Genomic DNA, 18,452 nt, shown 5'->3' with positions numbered 1-18,452 from the left:
CATCTCTATGGGCATTTTCAAATTCATCCTGTTCTTATCATTCCTAAGCTTTGCATCAGCGCCATCATTTCCTACACCTAAATCCTTACCTCCTAAGCAACATCGCAGTCAGCAAGAACGATCTTCCACTGTTATGGGAAATTATGTTCTGACATTCCTCAGAATAGTTAAAGTGGTTTCCAGAAGCATCAGAATTGTCAAAGTAGGCTAGAACTTGAAGGATCTAGATTTATGTTATTAATGTTTGTTCTTTATTTAGCTCTGCACATCACCCAGCATAATGTAGTTTTTGCTATCAACCCTGGTCAAGAAAGCTTTTTAGTCTCCTCTTGTATTTGACCTCTAAGCTATAATATAGGTCACTTACTAAAACTAGAAATACTCCTGTTTTAGGAAACATTTCTAGAAACACCATCTCCACTCCATTATCTCCTCTTCCAACTTCTTCATCTACTCAAAGCCTGTAAAAGTTTTAAATAATTCATAAAGTTGGAGAAACCTGGGAACGTATAGTTAATTTGTTTCTATATATAACATTTGCGTATATCTGGCGGCGTTTTGATTTTTACATATTGGAAGCTGGAAAATTTTCAACTGGAAACTTTCTAATTAGTTTCTGTTTTCTAAAATTTCTAGGATTTACTTTTAGACCAAAACTTTTTCTTGGATCTGGAAAGAATAAATACAATGGCCTACTTTGGTCACAGAAGTATATGGTACAGAACCTTCCCACTAATGTGAGGGCAACATTTTCTAACAGGGCATTGTGATTTGGCAAAGGTCAGCCCAAATCTTAGCTGATACTGACTGTTAAATGAGATTGAATATTTTTCCTACATATCTACTTCATTTGAAAATTTATAAAAGAACACAATATTTTCTGGTAGTAATATAGAGGCTACTCATGTGATAAAGTATGTCCAGTGTATGTAGAATCCCAGATTGAGGCAAAATGTTCAGGAGAATAATAGGAACTCCTAAGGAAAAAAGTCATAATAACGATTAGGAAAATTCCGTGTCAAAATCAACGCTAGGCCATAAGAGGAATGGTGTTAACTAATCCCAGAATGTAGCTCATCCTGGACACGCTGCCAATCAACTGTAAAGGGCAGGGCCCTGGCAAAACAGCAGCACACGTGTTGCAGTTTAATAGAGCTATAACAATATGGTTATGGCCTTTAGGGCCAGAAAGTTTTCTAAATGATGACCATACTGAAGTGGTCATATAATTATCATCCAACAGGAATACTTTTGAAACTAAATATGAGTGCTCCTAATAACTTCTCCCTTACATCAGGAGTAACACTCTACCCAACTGGATAATTGCTGAGAAGAAAACTCTTTTTTTTCTTTTTTTTTTTGACATTAGGAGGGGCATCCGTGGCCTTAGAAAATCAGCAGAGACCCGCACTGAAGGGCCAGGCAGAGCTGGGACAGGACATTGCTGCACTCTGCCCTTCACAGTCTGTAGAAGCAGCTGCAAGAGAAATTTGTTCCCGAAAGGTACAAGGCCCCTGGGAAGGACTAGACCCCTTGCACAATTGACACATGCAGACTTGTTTTCTTATAATCTAAAAATATCGAGTAAGAATGACCTGATTTTGGACATCTATATTACTGAAGCCTAGGACTTAATGGGGAGCATACTGAAACCTTTATTTTCATCTTGACAACACTCACTTCTCTTTTGTATCTTAGCTCCTATTTTAGTCATCCTAAAATTCTCACAGTCCCTGCTCTTGTCTCCTTTTCTGTATCTTCTTTGTTCTTCTAAACTCTCACCCAGGAAGCTTAGTCTATTGAGATGGTACATAATTATTTTTCTGTAAGTAATAATTTTACTTAATTGAAGTGGAATATTCCCCTCTTCAGTTAATTATTAACTTAATAACTGTTTTAGAGCACTGTTTGATTTAAAAAATCATTTAGTAATATGTATTCATATCCATTAATGAAGGCAACACCTTTGAAATATGAAATGTGAGTATACTAAGAAATTGATGATAAAAGTTCAATAATTACATTAAAATATATATCCAATGTCCCATATAGTTACTAAAGTTTGGCACTTAATCAAAGACTTCATGTTACAGAAAAATCTAATCAGTGGAGGCAAAAACTATAAATATACCTGGCAAATTAATCAGTGAGCCCATGTTTACTCATATTGATAAAAATATATGTTCTAACACACACTTTTAAACTTTGAATTTAAACATCGGCATTCCAAAACAAAATGAAATCTAGATTTCTTCCATAGAAATCCAAAAATTTTTAATGTATTTGTTATTGCAAAAGTCTTTTTTAATTGTTTCTTGTAATGGGTGTAACAGAGACAAACATTATGCAAAGCAAATGTTTACAACCAAAAAAAATGAGATATTTTAAATAAGTATTTAAATTCTTTTTCTCCACTATGCATATTAACATTTATTTTATCTTTTGTGTGCTACAAGGTACTGGTCTTGATTTTCTTTGTTCACATGAACATATTTTGTTTCAACCTGACTTTCCCAGTACACTGCAAACCCTGAATAAGCTTGTTTCATTCTTGCTTTATAATAGAAATCACTGTACTCTTGACAGAAGAAACTTAATGAATTCTAGTAATAATATCCTTATTTATTGTGACTATGTGTCCCAGACCATATGATATTGGTGTTCTCCTCACACGGATACACTTGGATAAGGAAACAAGAGATGGGGATATGGGCATGCTGGGAGGTTCTTGGCAATCTCAGGGGCAATGGTGGAAATGGGAATTTGTGTCTTACTTACTCCATAGAATATTATGGATTCCTCCTATACTTTTTTCTTGTCCCAAGGAGTAAAATATACATTCTGATGAAACTAAACACTTTTATGTGACGCTCACATCCACACATTTCATCAGAAATATTACAGTTTCCACGCTGGGTAAAAAAGTATGGAGTGTAGCCCAGTAACATTAGACACTGACTGAGAATCTAAATACATTTTCCTACATATGGATTAAGTAATTCCAACAATGACCTTATTGTTTTCTTTCCATATTATTCCTGTTTTAAAGATGAGTATACTGAGGCAATAAAGTTATGCAGAGTCACAAAAAGCCTGTAATTCTTTCACCACATCTGGCTGGTTTCTTCCCAGAAGTCACATTTCCTTATTTTTTTTTTAAGATTTTATTTATTTATTTTAGAGAAGGGGAAAGGAAGGAGAAAATGAGGGATAGAAACATCAATGTATAGTTGCCTCTCACTTGCCCCCTATTGGGGGAACCTGGCCAGCAACCCAGGCATGTGCCCTGACTGGGAATAAAACTGGCAGCCTTTTGATTCACAGGCCTATGCTCAATCCACTGAGCTATACCAGCCAGGCCATATTTCTGATAATTGGCCCTTTCAATCTTCCAGAAAGACAAGACTAAGAGAGCAGTTCTGAGTGTCTACAAATGAAAAAATATGAGCTCCCGTAGCATTTTTGTAGTTTTGAGGTTAATTATCTAATTAAGGGGCTTTTATACTTTTTCTGTAAAGGTCTAAATAATAAATATTTTAGGTTTGGTGAGCTGTACTGTTTCTGTCCTATTAGTCAACCTCACCATTTTATGTGAAAGCAGTCATATACTATATGTAAACAAATGAGCATGGTTGTGTGCCAATAAAATTTTACTTACAAAAATAGGTAGCAGTTTGAATTTGGCCTGAAAGCTATAGTTTGCCAACCCTTCATACATGCTCATATTTGAAAGGTTCTTGTTAATGTTAAGTTTTCCTTTATTGCCCAAATGATTTATATAGCACTCCTTGGCAGTGAAGTAAATTGTAGCATGAGCAGGAGCATTTATTACGGCAGAGCAGCACTTCAGGGATGCTTACCTACTTGCTACTTTCAGGGGGAAAATGTGTGATTAAGATTCTTTGTTTCTTAAACAAGAAATAAAAGCGCTAATTACACAGAAGAAAAAAAATATTTTATATATATTCCTCACCTAAATCCAATTTTAGAACCCTTCTTTCCTTCCAAGAAAAATAAAACTGTAAGATCAAAAAAGGGGGTCGATTTTTAGGAGTTGGTCAGTTCAGACCCTGGAAGTTTGGGGACAGTAGTTTCGTCAAGAATAACTGGATACTAAAATGACTTTCTTCCATCCTTTCCTCATTTCCATTTTTCCTGCCTGCTATCTATGGGGATGAAGCCCTGATGTTTCATGATCCACAATAGCCAACTACTTAACTGAAGAGCCATACAACACTTGTCCAAGCTTTCATGTAGTAATGATGGAATTTTACTTGTTTAAGGGCAGGCAAGTTGTCAAATCCATCAGTCACAGTTCTGTGTCCTCTTGTAAACCCAGAGATACGCAAAGATCCCCCCTAAAATATGTCATTTGTGGTAAATCTTTGATATCTGAAAATATACTTAGGACTTTTAGAAGTCTTCAATGACTCTAAAAAGAAGTCTAGTGTATTTTTGTACATATATTTACTGTATTTTACCTGTTAAAATAGTCTATTTTTAATCCAAATTCCCCCTTCTTTTGGTCTCTTGAGACCTTTTCTAATAAAAAAAGAAGAAAAGGAAAGAAGCAAGAGATGGAGGACAGGAGGGAGAAAAGAAGAAAAAAAAAACAGAGAGAGGGATGGAGGAAGGAAGGAAAAGGAAAAGAAAGACTATACTTATCCTATGTTATCTTTGTCTCACTTTCATTTTCCACTGTAGTTTTAAAAGTAAACTTTAAATAGGTTAAGAAGCTACATTAAATAAAACAATGTTTCTCCAATCATTTGGCAGAAATTCAACTATTGCTAGTTTCCACGCTTTTTGGCACTATATGAGTTCATGAGTTCAGTGTTCTAATTTGTGGACAGTTATGAAACAATGGAGAAATTTTAATGAATTTTCTGATCATGATAATATAGTGCATAATAGAAATATTTTAAATATTTCCCATTTGGTCTCAAATGTCTTAATTGAAGGGAAAATTACTGGAAGGTTGTGTTTTCAACCATTTCTGGTTTTATTTTCAAAATAGAGTCTTGCTTGTGTTTTAAATTATTTTGTTTCTTTCTTAAAACTTCAAAATTGTTCTTCAGGGGTGACTTCAAAGGTTATTATTTGAAACATATTTACAATAGTAGCTGACATTGTCAACACAACTGTAATTCTGTCTTCAACGCTACCAATGCACTGTTTAGTTTATAAATTTACTAAACAAAGAATCACATTTACAGCTTTTTCATGTCATGAAAAATATTATTGCCCTCTTTTAATGCCCAGCACTTTCAAAACAAAATTCTGGATTAAAATTTCATATTCTTTACGATAGAGGCTGCTTATATGATAAAATCCTGTAAATAGATACAGATAATTATTTCAAAGTTCACTGGCACTTAGTACTTTGTAAAATAAAGAGAAATTTAACCTTATATTAACTGCCCAATATTTATTACAGTAAATCACTGTTTATGGTGAAAAAAATAATTCTTACTTTTTAAACAAGGAGTGAGACTATCTGTATAATTATGAGGAGGTTATATCCCAAACAATAATTCATATCCAGTGGCTGAAAGATAAGTTATCCTATATCATTTAGATAAGAAAAATAGTATGTATACTGCAAAGGTTATACTTATTGAGAAAATAGTTAATTTGTGGAGACCAACATCACTAATAAGCACAGTAGACTTGGGACATTTCTTTATATATTGTTTCACTTCTTCTTTATATTAATAATTCTGAGTCCCGGATTCAGAATACAAGTGGATATGGCTTTCGGTGGGGGGGGAAAATTTGATGTTGCTTAAAAAGAAAAGAGAGAATAAAAGAGAGAGAGAGAGAGAGAGAAGAAAGGGTAATAATTTGTCTACTGCCAAAACAACTCAGATAACTGACAGAATAAAGAAACTAAGTATTTTTTAACTTTACTAAGTCACAAAATTATATGGTGTTGCTTTACCGAGTCAACGCACTATAAAGCACCTGGAGACAATTCTTCATTGTCCCTTATGTTCCTTCAGGTCATATACAGAAGCTCTCAATGTCTCTTTTTTTTCAAGACTCTACTTCCAAGGATGTTTATACACATGGTAAACCACTTGGAAAAGTTGAGATAGAGTCTTCATCCAGAGTAAATGGTAGACATGCTTTCTACCCAGTAAAACAGAGATAATGTCTCTTTCCCAATGAAAGGGCAGGACTTACCAGGGTCCCTCTCCCACAGTGCAATGCACTACTTGTGCAGCATCCACATGGGCCTATCCATTTTACCCCTGTGGTACAGGGGCAATGAAAACGGACTCAATTACCCTGATGCTCATGCTCCTTGTGCTGTGAGTGATAACATCTCCCTTCTCTCACCCAGATATCTCATGTCTTCTTCCAACAGTTATGAAACTGTGGGAGACTAACAGTTCTTGATAGTTGGCATAAAACAACAAAAAGCAATAGCATTCTTTAATGATGAGTATGAGTATATGTTAACAGTCTACTCTACAGTGGTTACACTGATATATGTTGTATAGGAAATCTCATGTAGGCCATCTCTGTGACAAAACCCAGGGTTGCTTTCACAATAGTAATTTCATACATTAGTTAATGTGATTAACTGTCAGTAGCAATAAAATATGTGGTGCCTCATGAACAATAAAATATATAGAGATGACCCCTTCCATGACAGTCATTTCACTTTTTTTTCAGAGTCAAGAAAGAAGAATGTTTATCATATATGCACCGTGCTTAATGTTCATCACATCTCAAGTTCATTTTAATGAATATACAACCATGTATGTATCCATAAACTCAATCTTGTTAAAAGATCAGAAAATTGAATTTGGATTTTTATTGGCATTGTTATCACTCTGTACTCCTTATTTTTGTTACCTTTTCATACAGGTGGCCTTTCCCAGGGTACTTCTCTAATAATTCCAGTAGGTTCTATAATCACCTGGTATGAAATGCAAGTTGTAGGTGTTTATCATGTTGGCTCACAGACAGCACCATTTTCTAAAGAATCCACCTAATATTTTATCGAAAAGATTTCAGTTACACATGCACACACAGACATACACATACACAATGAATTGTACTGTGAAGTTTGTGACATTTACACTTGAGATATTCCTGGTGAATATATAATCTGAGTATGTGATATCACACTATATTATTAGTGTGAATTGACACAATTGTGCTTAAGCATTTTTGTATTGATAACTGTTTAAATACCTGGGATTTGAATCAAAGCCTCCTTACTCTTTATTCCAGCTATTATGTAACTATAGTCCAGCAACATCTATAAAACAAGATTGAAATATAATTAGATGTTGGGTGGAAAAACAGCAGGAGGAGGAAGACATGTAAAGGAGAAGAAAGAGAATAAAAATAGTGCTGAAATCTTAATGCTATCTAGGTTATTTTTGAAATTCTGTTTTTTAGTGATTCATGTATTGACTTAAAGATAGTTAAGTTTCATTAGAGGTCTTGCCAATTTAATTAAAGCAAACACATTAAAGCTTTATGGCATTGCTATTATAAAGTAAAGAACATGCCAGAAGCAGAAAATAAATTGTAAAGGAGAGAGAACTGGCATATAATGGGCACTGACTATTTGAAAAGTACTTATTGTGTTTAGTGTTCAAATTACAGTTCAAGCAATTTTTTCTTTTAAACATATTGCTATCTAGTCACATTCAATGATGTTTATTTCAAAGACATCTTGATATATTGAGAGAAACTATAAAACTCAGGCATATGATTAAGAACCACAGTATACAATAAAGTATCAGGCTTATCAAAAGAGTCCCTCTGTGTTTTATTACAGCAAGAACAGGTAGCTAAAGATGCTTTGATTAGCAGCCAGGTCAATGCATTTGCCAGCTGGAAAGATTAGAAACAAGACCTTGATTTAGGGCACCAGAATATACTGCAAAGGTTCTCAGATACATAAGTGAGGCAGGAGTCAAGAGGATGCATAAGATTTTAAATCTTGTATGAAGACTGAGTTAGTATAATGAACCTTGAATCTCAAATGAACAGGAATAACTCTGATATTGAAACATTGATATTTAAGAGAAGCTGATATTATGAGCTTCTCTTAAAACTATATACCTTAATAGACAGATATAGATACATCAATAGATAGATAGATAGATAGATAGATAGATGACAGATAAATAGATAATTCTTGAGCCATGGAACTATCTTTTAAATGTGTCAGTATAACTTTGTCACATAATTTGCATTTTATTTGATGCAAAGGGATAGAGTCAAAATATTGCCCTAATATTATGTTAATATAGAAGAAATTCCAGATAGACATAATTTTTGTATTGAAATTATAGCTATTTAAGAACCTGTCTTACTATCTCTATTTTTCTTTTTTCTCTTGTATTTATTTTACTAATGCAAAACCAAATACTTCACACAATTCCAAAAAAAAATCTATTGCCACCATCTTGACTCTCATATATAGAAAAGCCTACATTTTTGCTGCTAGATATCTTTGGAACTTTAGTATTTGTAGTTTCACCCTGGTTTCTCTTAGACTTCTTTCTTGGTACCATTCCCTCCCTTCCATCACATGGGCTCTATAATTCTGTAATAATGAATTAATACAGTCATCTACTCCTTCTTCTTCTTTCCTCGAGTGTCTTGATGGTAAAGAAAATCACACACTGCTGTTAGTTCCACCACCTGAAATTAATTAATTAATTTATTTATTTTTAGAGAGGGGAAGGGATGGAGAAAGAGAGGGAGAGAAACATCAATGTGTGGTTGCATCTCACATGCTCCTTACTAGGGGCCTGGCCTGCAACCCAGGCACATGCCCTGACTGGGAATTGAACAAGCAACTCTCTGGTTCACAGGCTGGTCCTTAGTCCATTGAGACACAGCAGTCAGGACTGAACTCTTTTAAAATATAGTTTTCCTTGAATCCCAAAAGTCAGCTGCATTTCTTTCTTCTACTTGGCTATCTCATCTTCCTCAGCATCTAACTGGGCCTATTTTTACTGTGAGAGTTAATTGTTTGCATTGACATAGCTAGGCCAGGGTGCCCAGATATTTGATTAAACATCATTCTGGATTTTTCTGTGAAGATGTTTGTCGAATAAGATTAAAATTTGCATAGGGGAACTTGGAGCAATACAGCTTATCCTGCATAATGTATCCAACCAGCTGAAAGTCTTACTAAAATATGGACTGACCTCTTCCAATCAAGAAGGAAATCTGCCAGCAGAGAACCTTCAGCTCAAACTACAGCCCTTTCTTAGTCCCCTGCCTGTTGACCTACCATAAAGATTTTGGACTTTTACATTCTCAACTGCGTGAGCCAAATATATTTAAAATAAATAAAGAAATATAAATATATACATATCCTACTTATTCTGATTCTCTGAACATCCCTCACTGATACAAATTTTGGTACCAGGAGTGATAGATGAGTTTTCTTAATTGGTTCTGTGGTTTCTGGAACTGACTCATCTAATTAGATTTAAAAACACTAATGACTCTATTGCCGGTACTAAAGACAACACTGGTAGTCTGTCATGTGGTATACCAACAGAGATATGCAGAATATCACCACTGGATACTCGTAATTAAACACTTATAAAAGGCAATAGTTTGAGTGATCATTTATATTTACATTTTTATTAGAGGTGTTATTTATTTATTTTTAGAGAGAGGGGAAGGGAGGGAGAGAGGGAAAGAAACATCAATGTGAGAGAAAACATCAATCAGCTGCTTCTCGCATGCATTCCATCTGGGGGCTGAACCCACAGCTCAGACACGTGCCCTGACCCATGGAACGGGCAACTTTTTGCTTTACAGGACGATGCCCAGCCAAGCCACACCACTCAGGGCATATGATGCATTTCTGTCAAACTCATGATTATAATGATATGACTGGTTGCTCTTTGTGTTGCTAGATGTCTTAGTCTGTTTGAAATGCTATAACAAAGTACAAGAGAGCCATTACCTTACAAGCAACAGGAATTTACTTTTCACTGTTTTAGAAGCTAAAAGTCTAAGATCAGGGTATCAGAATGATACGGTAATGGCCCTCTTCCACAGTGCGGATGTCTTGCTTTGTCCTCACATGGCAGGAGGGGCTAGGGAACTCTGTGGCTTTTTTAAAAAGGCACAAGTCTCATTTGTGAGGACCCTGTCACCATGACCTAAGTACCTCTCACAGGCCCTAGTATTATCCCCACTTTAGGCATTAGGATTTCAACATAGGAATTTAGGGGAGACATGTTCAGATTGCAGTGCTGGGCAAAGTACGAAAAGAAACAAACATGCTCAGGGATTTGAATTCCCAACTCAAGTTCCACATAAATAGCCTGAGGACTTCTATCTGCAGAGAGAAGACTTTATCTACGGCAGCCAAGGAACTGAGATTGCTGGAAAACAAGCCCAGCCTCTCATGCTGTGAGTGGCTGAATTACAAGGCAAATTGAATCTCTAGCCACACAGTGAGTCTACTTTTGAAGTGAGTGTTCTGATTGTGAAGAAATGGGGTCCTGGAAGTTGGAATGCACACCTGTGGGAAGACCCTGAGGAAGCTGGGGACACTGAGACCTTAAATTCTGATGAGTGTTTTTGGCCAGAAAAGCGGCCTATTCATCTCCATCTGAGGAAATTAACCCTGAATGACTGAGGAAAGTGTCATGGCCTCCCCAGAGGCAACTGTAGTACAAGATGCTGCTGATGCATCAAGAATCCATCCTTGCCTTTCCTCTTGACTTCTAGATCTATGAATTGATTCGGGTCTCAAGACAACCTGAAAGGTGAGGTACAAAGTGTAACCCATGTGGAAATGTGTTATGTACTAACAGGACTACTTGGATTTTCTAATTTATACAGACAGAAATTTTTAAAAAAATGTAAAAATAGATATTAAGTGTATGAGCCCTGGCCAGGTGCTCAGTTAGTTAGAGCATTGTCCCCGTATGCTGAGGTTTGGGGTTTGATTTCCTATCAGAGCACATTCAAGAAGCAACCAATGAATGCAAAAACAAATGGAACAATGAATTTCTCTCTCTCTCTCTCCCCCTCTCCCCCACCCCATACCCTCTTTCTCTCTCAAAAAAAATCAGTAGAAAAGAGTATGAAATGATGTTGGAAGAAACAAAGTTGCATCAGACTGGACTTATTATTAATGCAAGCCAACACAGCAAATAGCATCCAATGTTGCATTTAATTTTATGTTGTATTTAATGTTACATTTTGGTGGTTAAAAAGTGTTCTAACACTTTGTTTGACTGAAACATGGAACCAAATGTCACCTACAGTATATAAATTTGAAATTCCAGACCTGTCTTGGCTTACTGCAGAAGAAGGGATTCACAGTCTTAGGGACACTGGAATACTGACAAATCTGTCATTTAAGACCTACTCACCCATTCTGGGAGGTTCCAGTGAACACTTCGTTCACCAGTACTTTGAAAAGTAAGCTTGAAAGGGGAGTTCCAGAATCCTTGAAGCGCTCTGTGATGGCTCTTCTCTGTAGACCAGAACTTACAGTGAGAGCTGGGAAACCTAAGTGCAAGAGGAACTATTGGCTCCTGGGGTGACAGGGATTGAGGGGCAGGATTCACTGGTCAGAGGCAAGGTGGATGTGGTTACCGTAAAGCACAGCAAAGACAAAGCAGTGATCTGAAGAGTCCGACACACTGAGACCTGTGGCACTGGCATTGTTTCTGGAAGTGAAATGGATGGAAAACCTACTAAATTCTTACTTGATTTACATAAACAAAAGGTTCTAGTCAAGTGAACAAAAATATAACCTTAATCATAAAAATAGAGAGCAGAGCCCCTCATTTTACTCCCAGACTCAAGCCTTTTTACAGGTCCAGAACCCCGTGAATTAATGAAAGCCTGGTCCCCTTGAGGAAGAACCTCATTACATTGTCAATTGCAAACATTTATACAGTTCATCTTTCTTCCAGCTTTCCTCAAAGGATTCTACTAGGGTTACCCTGCATGAGGAAAAAGGGAATAATCTGACCTATAAGGAACTACTGGACAATGGCTCCAAATTGACACTAATCCCAGAATATTCAATAAGTCACTGTTGTCCACCAGTCAGACTAGGGGCTTAAGAAGGTCAGGTGGTCAATGGAGATTTAGGTCAGGTCCACATCACAGTGCACTCAGAATGTCCCCAAACCCATCCTTTAATTTGTTTCTCCAGTTCTGGAATATATAATTGGGATAAATTGAAATAGATGCACTCCATAGTTGTGTGTGTATACACTTACATATATACACAGGTATATGCATATACACCTAAATATATCCATGCACAGATGAATACATATTATACATATATATGTCATAATTAGAATAGCTATACCAAGTTTATCTATAATGCTTCCTTGAATCTCCAGCATGCTGGCCTACTCTGCAGATTTTGGACTTGTATCGACAATCACATGAGCCAATTTCCTTAAAATAACTTTCTTTCTCTCAGTGTCTATCTTTTTACCTCTCTCTTTTTCTATCTAACTCTCTTTCTACACACACACACATACCCAGCCTATTGGTTTTGTTCTCTGGAAAACACTAATAAGGCATTTATCACATCAAGTCAGGCATGTCATAGGTCAATCTCTTTCATCTATATTTTTGACATCTACTTGCTGTTCCCATCACTTTCTCCCTTTGTGAAGTTCTAGAGAAAATCATTAGAACCATTTTGATGAAGTTCACCCCTGGCTCACTAAGTGCCAAATCAGTACCAGCTTTTCAGGCACTATTTAATTTGACATTATTTGTCTTTTGTTTTTCTTAAACTTTCTTTTAATTTATTATCCATGACACTATCTAATTCTTCTTCACCTACTTTGCAGTAAGTAAAGTAGGTGAAGAAGATTAAAAAATCAAGGCTCTCATATCCCCTGTGTTATTTTTTAGGATATGTTACCTACTTACATTGTTTTGACTCCTATCTGTATGCCAGTCACCTCTGTCTCTATCTCTACTGCCAGCCTTTTGGGGAGCTCTAGATCAATGTGTTCACATACCTTTGAGATACTTTACCTGGGTAATGATAAGTAACTGTGAATGTATAATGTCTAATAATATTCATTTTATTCCTTACTTTAGAAACAAGCCTATACCAAATACTCGTAAAACAGAAATCAGGAATGTGTCATTTTTTTCTGTCTTTCTCTCTTTTATTCTTTATAAGCAATTCTGTACCAAGTTTTTGTCTTGTTCTTAATATTCCCATAGCCAATGGTTCCTGAAATCTTATGTTATAGCTCTACCTTTCACACATTCAACCCTAATATTCCATTTCCTTCATTACTTCTTATAAGCCTACTGTAACTTTCTCTTACATATGTTCCCTGTCTCTATGCCTATTTCTCTGTCTCCTGTGAGTCTTTTAAATGGCTGAGTGATCATTTCAAAACTGTAATTCTGTCCAAGTGAATCCTCAATGAAGACACTTTTTTGGCTTTTGACACCTTTAAGAACAAATAATAATGTAATGTGCATTTTGGTGAATATAGTTAATAATATATTGAATATATGAAAGCTAATAAGGGTGAAACTTAGAATTTCCCATCATAAGAAAAAAAAGTATTGCAAGTATGTATAGCGATGGATGATAACTAGACAAATTGTGCTGATCATTTCACAGTGTATAAAGATATCAAATTATTATGGTGTATATCTGAAACTAATAAAACATTATATGTCAATTATACCTCAATTAAAAATAAATAAGAACAAATAAAACTGATCTTGGTAGCAGAATGAAAACTCTCCATGCTTTCTGTATTTATTTATTTTAAACAGTTGGCATCACATTCTCTGACTATATTAAAATATGGTTACTTAGACCCATTATGAACTTTTAAGCCTCAGAGCATATAAAAATGTTTTCCCAAACTATCTCTTCTGAAAAACTAAAGCCATCCTTCAAGACACACCTCAGGTGCTTCCTGACTCGGGAAGCCACTCTTGATCCTCCATCTTTAAGAACTAGTGATAGACTGTCCTTTGTCTTTGTCTCCACAGTCCCTAATAGGTTCTTCACCACAGTACATTTGACAGAGTACTGAAATTATTGTTATTTAACATCCTTATAAGATAATACACTGTGCTATTTTCTGGTGCAATGGAGCTAAACTATCTGGCTTAAAAATCCAGTTTCAGCAGTTGAGTGTTGTGACTTGAAGAAGTTACTTAACTTTCCTGTGCCTTAGTTTTCTCATATAGAAAATGGGGTTATTATCAATGGCTCTCGAAGAGCTGCTGAGAAGATCACACAAGGTATGTATATGAAGTGATGAAAGCCATGCCTGAGAAGCACTCAGTATAGCTTACCTGTAATGATTGCAATCTAGGAAGCTTCGTATTAAATTTTTCCCCACAGTGCTTAGAACTTTTTCAAATTGTAATGCACCATCAATCAAAAATATGGTGAATAAAGAGATGCCTCTGGAGATAGGGTTTATATGAGTTTCAGTTTAAATTTTGCCATTTTAAACAACTTAGACTAAGAATTGTTGCTAACAGAGAAATCACAACTCAATTTCCTGATTGTTCGTTAACTATAAAATAGCAACATTTTCTTGCTACATAGATTTGAGGCTAAGACATAGTGCTTCACAAACATAGGCAGCCAGTTGTATATGTAGCTGTAAGCACCCATTTTACTGTGTGCATGTGTGTGAATGTGATTAATAATGCAGACCTTATTGATAGAAACTGTGAGCAATTGAAAATACGTGAATTAATTTTTCCCAATCAAATTAATTTCTGTGTTACTCTGCAGTATGCCACCTTACACTTATTCAGGTCTTGTATAAAACCCAAAATGTTTATTTGAGGAAAGCATTGGCTTTGCCTCTGGACACATTTGTGCTTCCTTTGTATGTAAAGTAAAGTAATACTCATTTTAAGCAATTTCACTGTTTGGTCTTTCTTGAAAGGATGTTGACATGAATGTCTTCTCCTTTTTAACAACTGTTGAGGCGAATGTCCAATAAGCCACTCAGAAACTTCCCACCCATAAACTTCTGCATGATATTTTTTTTAACATTTGAATCTAGGGAAATAAAATGTTCCTCTTAATAAGTAAAACTCTAATCATGGGAACTATCCAAATTAATGTTTTTCCATAGATACTCTTGTTTCACAGAAACAAAGTTAAATTTGAAGCTCAATTATGGTAGTCTGGCTGGTTATTTTGCTTGGCAATTTTGCACTTGCCTTTTTCTTTAGCCCCAGATTCTATATTATTTATAACGCTTTACTTTTCTTTTCTACAGAATGACTCAAAGCCTTTCTAGAAAAAGCAATAGCTTAAATATATTTCTATATGTTTATATACTTAACATGTAATGGTTTGAATTGGTCCCCACGTTATTATATTCCTATTCCCACATCTAGAATCGTTAAGACAGAGTTAATTAAAGTTTAACTATTTCCCCTGTGGAAAGGAGATTTTGGCAACTGTTGTTTCATTTGCATGAGAAATACACAGTGCCTGAGAACCATGGGTTTGGTAAGTCTCATAAATGCAGAGCCAAGTACCTGTAAAATTGTCTTAATTTTAGAAGAGTTCAATCTTATGCCTCTTTCTTTTTAATCTATTTTGAAATACTAATTCATTTTTAAATGAGTTGGGTGAATTCCATTCTCTTTACATTGGTAGAATTCTGTAATACCAAACAAAACTTGCACAAGCAACTCGTAGCTGTATTTTACTTATGTCCACTGGAGCATAAAATACAACTCTACTGAGGACAGACTAGAAGTGTTTTCATTAACAGTCAACAAAATATCAACTTTCTCGCCTCAGATTTCATCTAACAGCTATAGATGTGTTTCCATCCAAACCAGAGCACAGCTTTTCACCTGAAATCCATCAGAAACCTGGACTCCCTGTCCAGCTCTGTCATGGGCAGGCTGAGATAACTGCCACCCAAGAGGCAGTTTGAGAGCTATGCTACTCCTTCATTTGTCTTGGTTTTCAAAACTCAATCCTCATATTAAATTAATTCACCAAAAACAAAAGTGTTCTGGCACAACATGAACCTATCTCACTTAAAAATAACTAACTAACTAACTAAATAAGTAAATAAAATTTAGTGATTATTACATTCCATGACTGTATATGGAGAAATCACGTGAGTAGAAGCAGCGTACGGTAACACAAGAGGACTCCTGAGTTCTGGAGTGCTTTTGTCAAGATTTCCTGAGGCTGTTCTTGTGCCCAGGCTTACCTGTGCACAGCAGTGTCATCTAGGGGGTGGGGGGGTCCTGGGCTGGACTGGAACTGCTTGGGGCTCAGTGCCCATTTCTCCCATCAGTATCTATCAAGGCTCTCTTGTCCAAGGCTCTCTTGGACAACTCAATTTCAGAGTTCATCCCAATACCTGATACTGGACCTATGGAGTTGTCCCAGGGTCACATGATCAGGCCTGATTTCTAGCAGGTGAGAATCCTGGCAAGAACATGGCTTCTGCTTAATGGCACTGAAGTTTCTTTTACAAGATTATTAGAAACTGGATTGCCAGGATGGCGCCCAAAGGCTAATTTGATATGACTCTAGTTATATTTATATATCTATCTATATCTATTTATATCTACATCTATAATCTATCTATATCTATATCCCACAAGAAACATTTGTCTAAGAGCTCATGCACCTTAGGGCAACCCTGGCTGTGTCTTCATTTTCAACACAGGTTTCTATTTGAGGAACTTCTACAATGTATTATTCAATGTTACTAAATAACTTCCCCCAAACATTCCAAAAATGTAGTGCAAAAAAATCAAGAGCTTAAATGAATTTTTTTTCTTTGACTTAACATTGAAATCGTAAGACTCATGATGTTTCTCATTAGTGTAGGCTTTCAGGAATTTCTGAGGACTTTAATGTTCAGGAAACATATTTTCCTATATACCAGCTTCCTAATACTCCTCTTACTATGGCTTCCCTTTCTGGTCCTTGGATTTCTTTTAAACTCTCTTCACATATGTATTATTATTATAAATTATTATTAAAATTATTGAAAATATTTTAGAAGATTTAAAAACATAATTAACATAATCACAGTAAAATACAATACTGATTTTTCTGAAAAAATATTTTTCCAGTGGCATTCATAGATCAAAAATTTTATGTAAGAAAAATAGCAATAGAGCATAAATGGACTGAAACAGATAAACTATTTTGCAAAAAAAATAAATTTCTATAAACTTGAACTATGACTAGAAAATTGTGTGCTGTGTTAAAGATTGATGTGTAAGTATTTGGGTTCCAACTTTTTTTAGTTTGGCCATAAATAGCTTCATAAATATCTTCCAAAGTATATAGTAAATAAATTATTTATAAAGCATAAGCAAGCCAACTCAAATACCTCAGAACCACAATTCTAATTATATGTCATGTTCTTAAGGGGGAACGGAGGAAAAACATCTTGGTCATTCAGGATACCAACTGCGGTTTAGAGTATTTATACCTGGTACTTTTTTTCCTGTTCCTCTCACTGGAAAACAATTTCTGAATGCCTGTGAGAAATAATGTGCAATAATAATGATTTTCATGACTTTTTATGTATTTTAACTTTGTTTAGCAAACAATATCAAAAATGAAAACAAATATATATTAACTTCATTAAAAAATAGGCTAATCAAAGAAAAGAGAGATTAAATGATATTCCAAAGCTCACCCAGGTTACTGAGTCAGGAATTAAAACCAGGTCTCCTGAATTTGTTTCCAATGTTCTAGTCACTGGTTTGTTCAACTCCTGTGCAAAATGTCCACACATAGTACCCAATGCATAATCCCCCTTCTTATCAAGTGGTTGTCAAAAGAAATAGGCCATTACCTTTCCCACATACTGAGGTTCAGAGCCCATGTATTCCTCCAGCACAAAAAACTGATTCCATACCCATCCACGTTTAACTCGTTGGAAATGTGATCGCTGCACTGGCAGGCGGATAACATTTTCTCTTGGTTGTGTGGCTAAAGTTCGTTGTAGCTGTGGCTGAAGTGGTGTTAAGAGACCTCCATCAAACAGGACCCAGAGAAGCAGGGATAAGCAGTTCCTTGTAAGCATTGGCAAAGGCTTTCCTACAGCAGAGTAATAAAAACTCCAGCACTTAATATAGAACCGTGGACTCCAGGTTTGAGGTGTCCGTGGCCTCCCTCACTCAGTGTTCTGTTTTATTGCAGCAATGATAATGCAGGTGCTAATCCTTTGGATGAAAAGGTTTCTGAAGCATCATATTCCATCTAAAGGGACCTACAAACAGATTAACAGAGAGACATTAAATTGATAGAATCACATGATCAACATCAAAACTCTCATTTTATCTGGCAATGTTTAAAAAGGAGAGGAAATATTTTTTTAAACCATATTGATAAATGTTCCCTGCTAGTCAGCCTGTTCACTCTGATAAACTAAGCATTTTACAAACTTGAAAAAGTCTTAGTTACAATGAAG

At 35.6% G+C, this 18,452-nt stretch overlaps 1 protein-coding gene across 2 annotated transcripts in view; it reads right to left on the bottom strand.

Moving 5' to 3' along the window:
* The window catches only part of CDH12 (cadherin 12), a 225,216-nt gene extending 207,151 nt beyond the window's left edge, over positions 1 to 18,065 (bottom strand). For both annotated transcript variants that reach the window (XM_054578301.1, XM_054578302.1), the window contains exon 1: positions 17,835 to 18,065. In XM_054578301.1, coding sequence (XP_054434276.1) covers positions 17,835 to 18,065 — 231 coding nt within the window. The remainder of the gene's footprint in view (positions 1 to 17,834) is intronic.
* Positions 18,066 to 18,452: the final 387 nt, after the last annotated feature.

Source organism: Pteronotus mesoamericanus, unplaced genomic scaffold (assembly GCF_021234165.1).
Source record: "Pteronotus mesoamericanus isolate MK-2021 breed Mesoamerican mustached bat unplaced genomic scaffold, CSHL_Meso_final contig_50, whole genome shotgun sequence".
Taxonomy (NCBI): domain Eukaryota; kingdom Metazoa; phylum Chordata; class Mammalia; order Chiroptera; family Mormoopidae; genus Pteronotus; species Pteronotus mesoamericanus.
The sequence above is the reverse complement of the archived record's forward strand: the minus strand, read 5'-3'. Positions and strand labels throughout refer to the sequence as shown.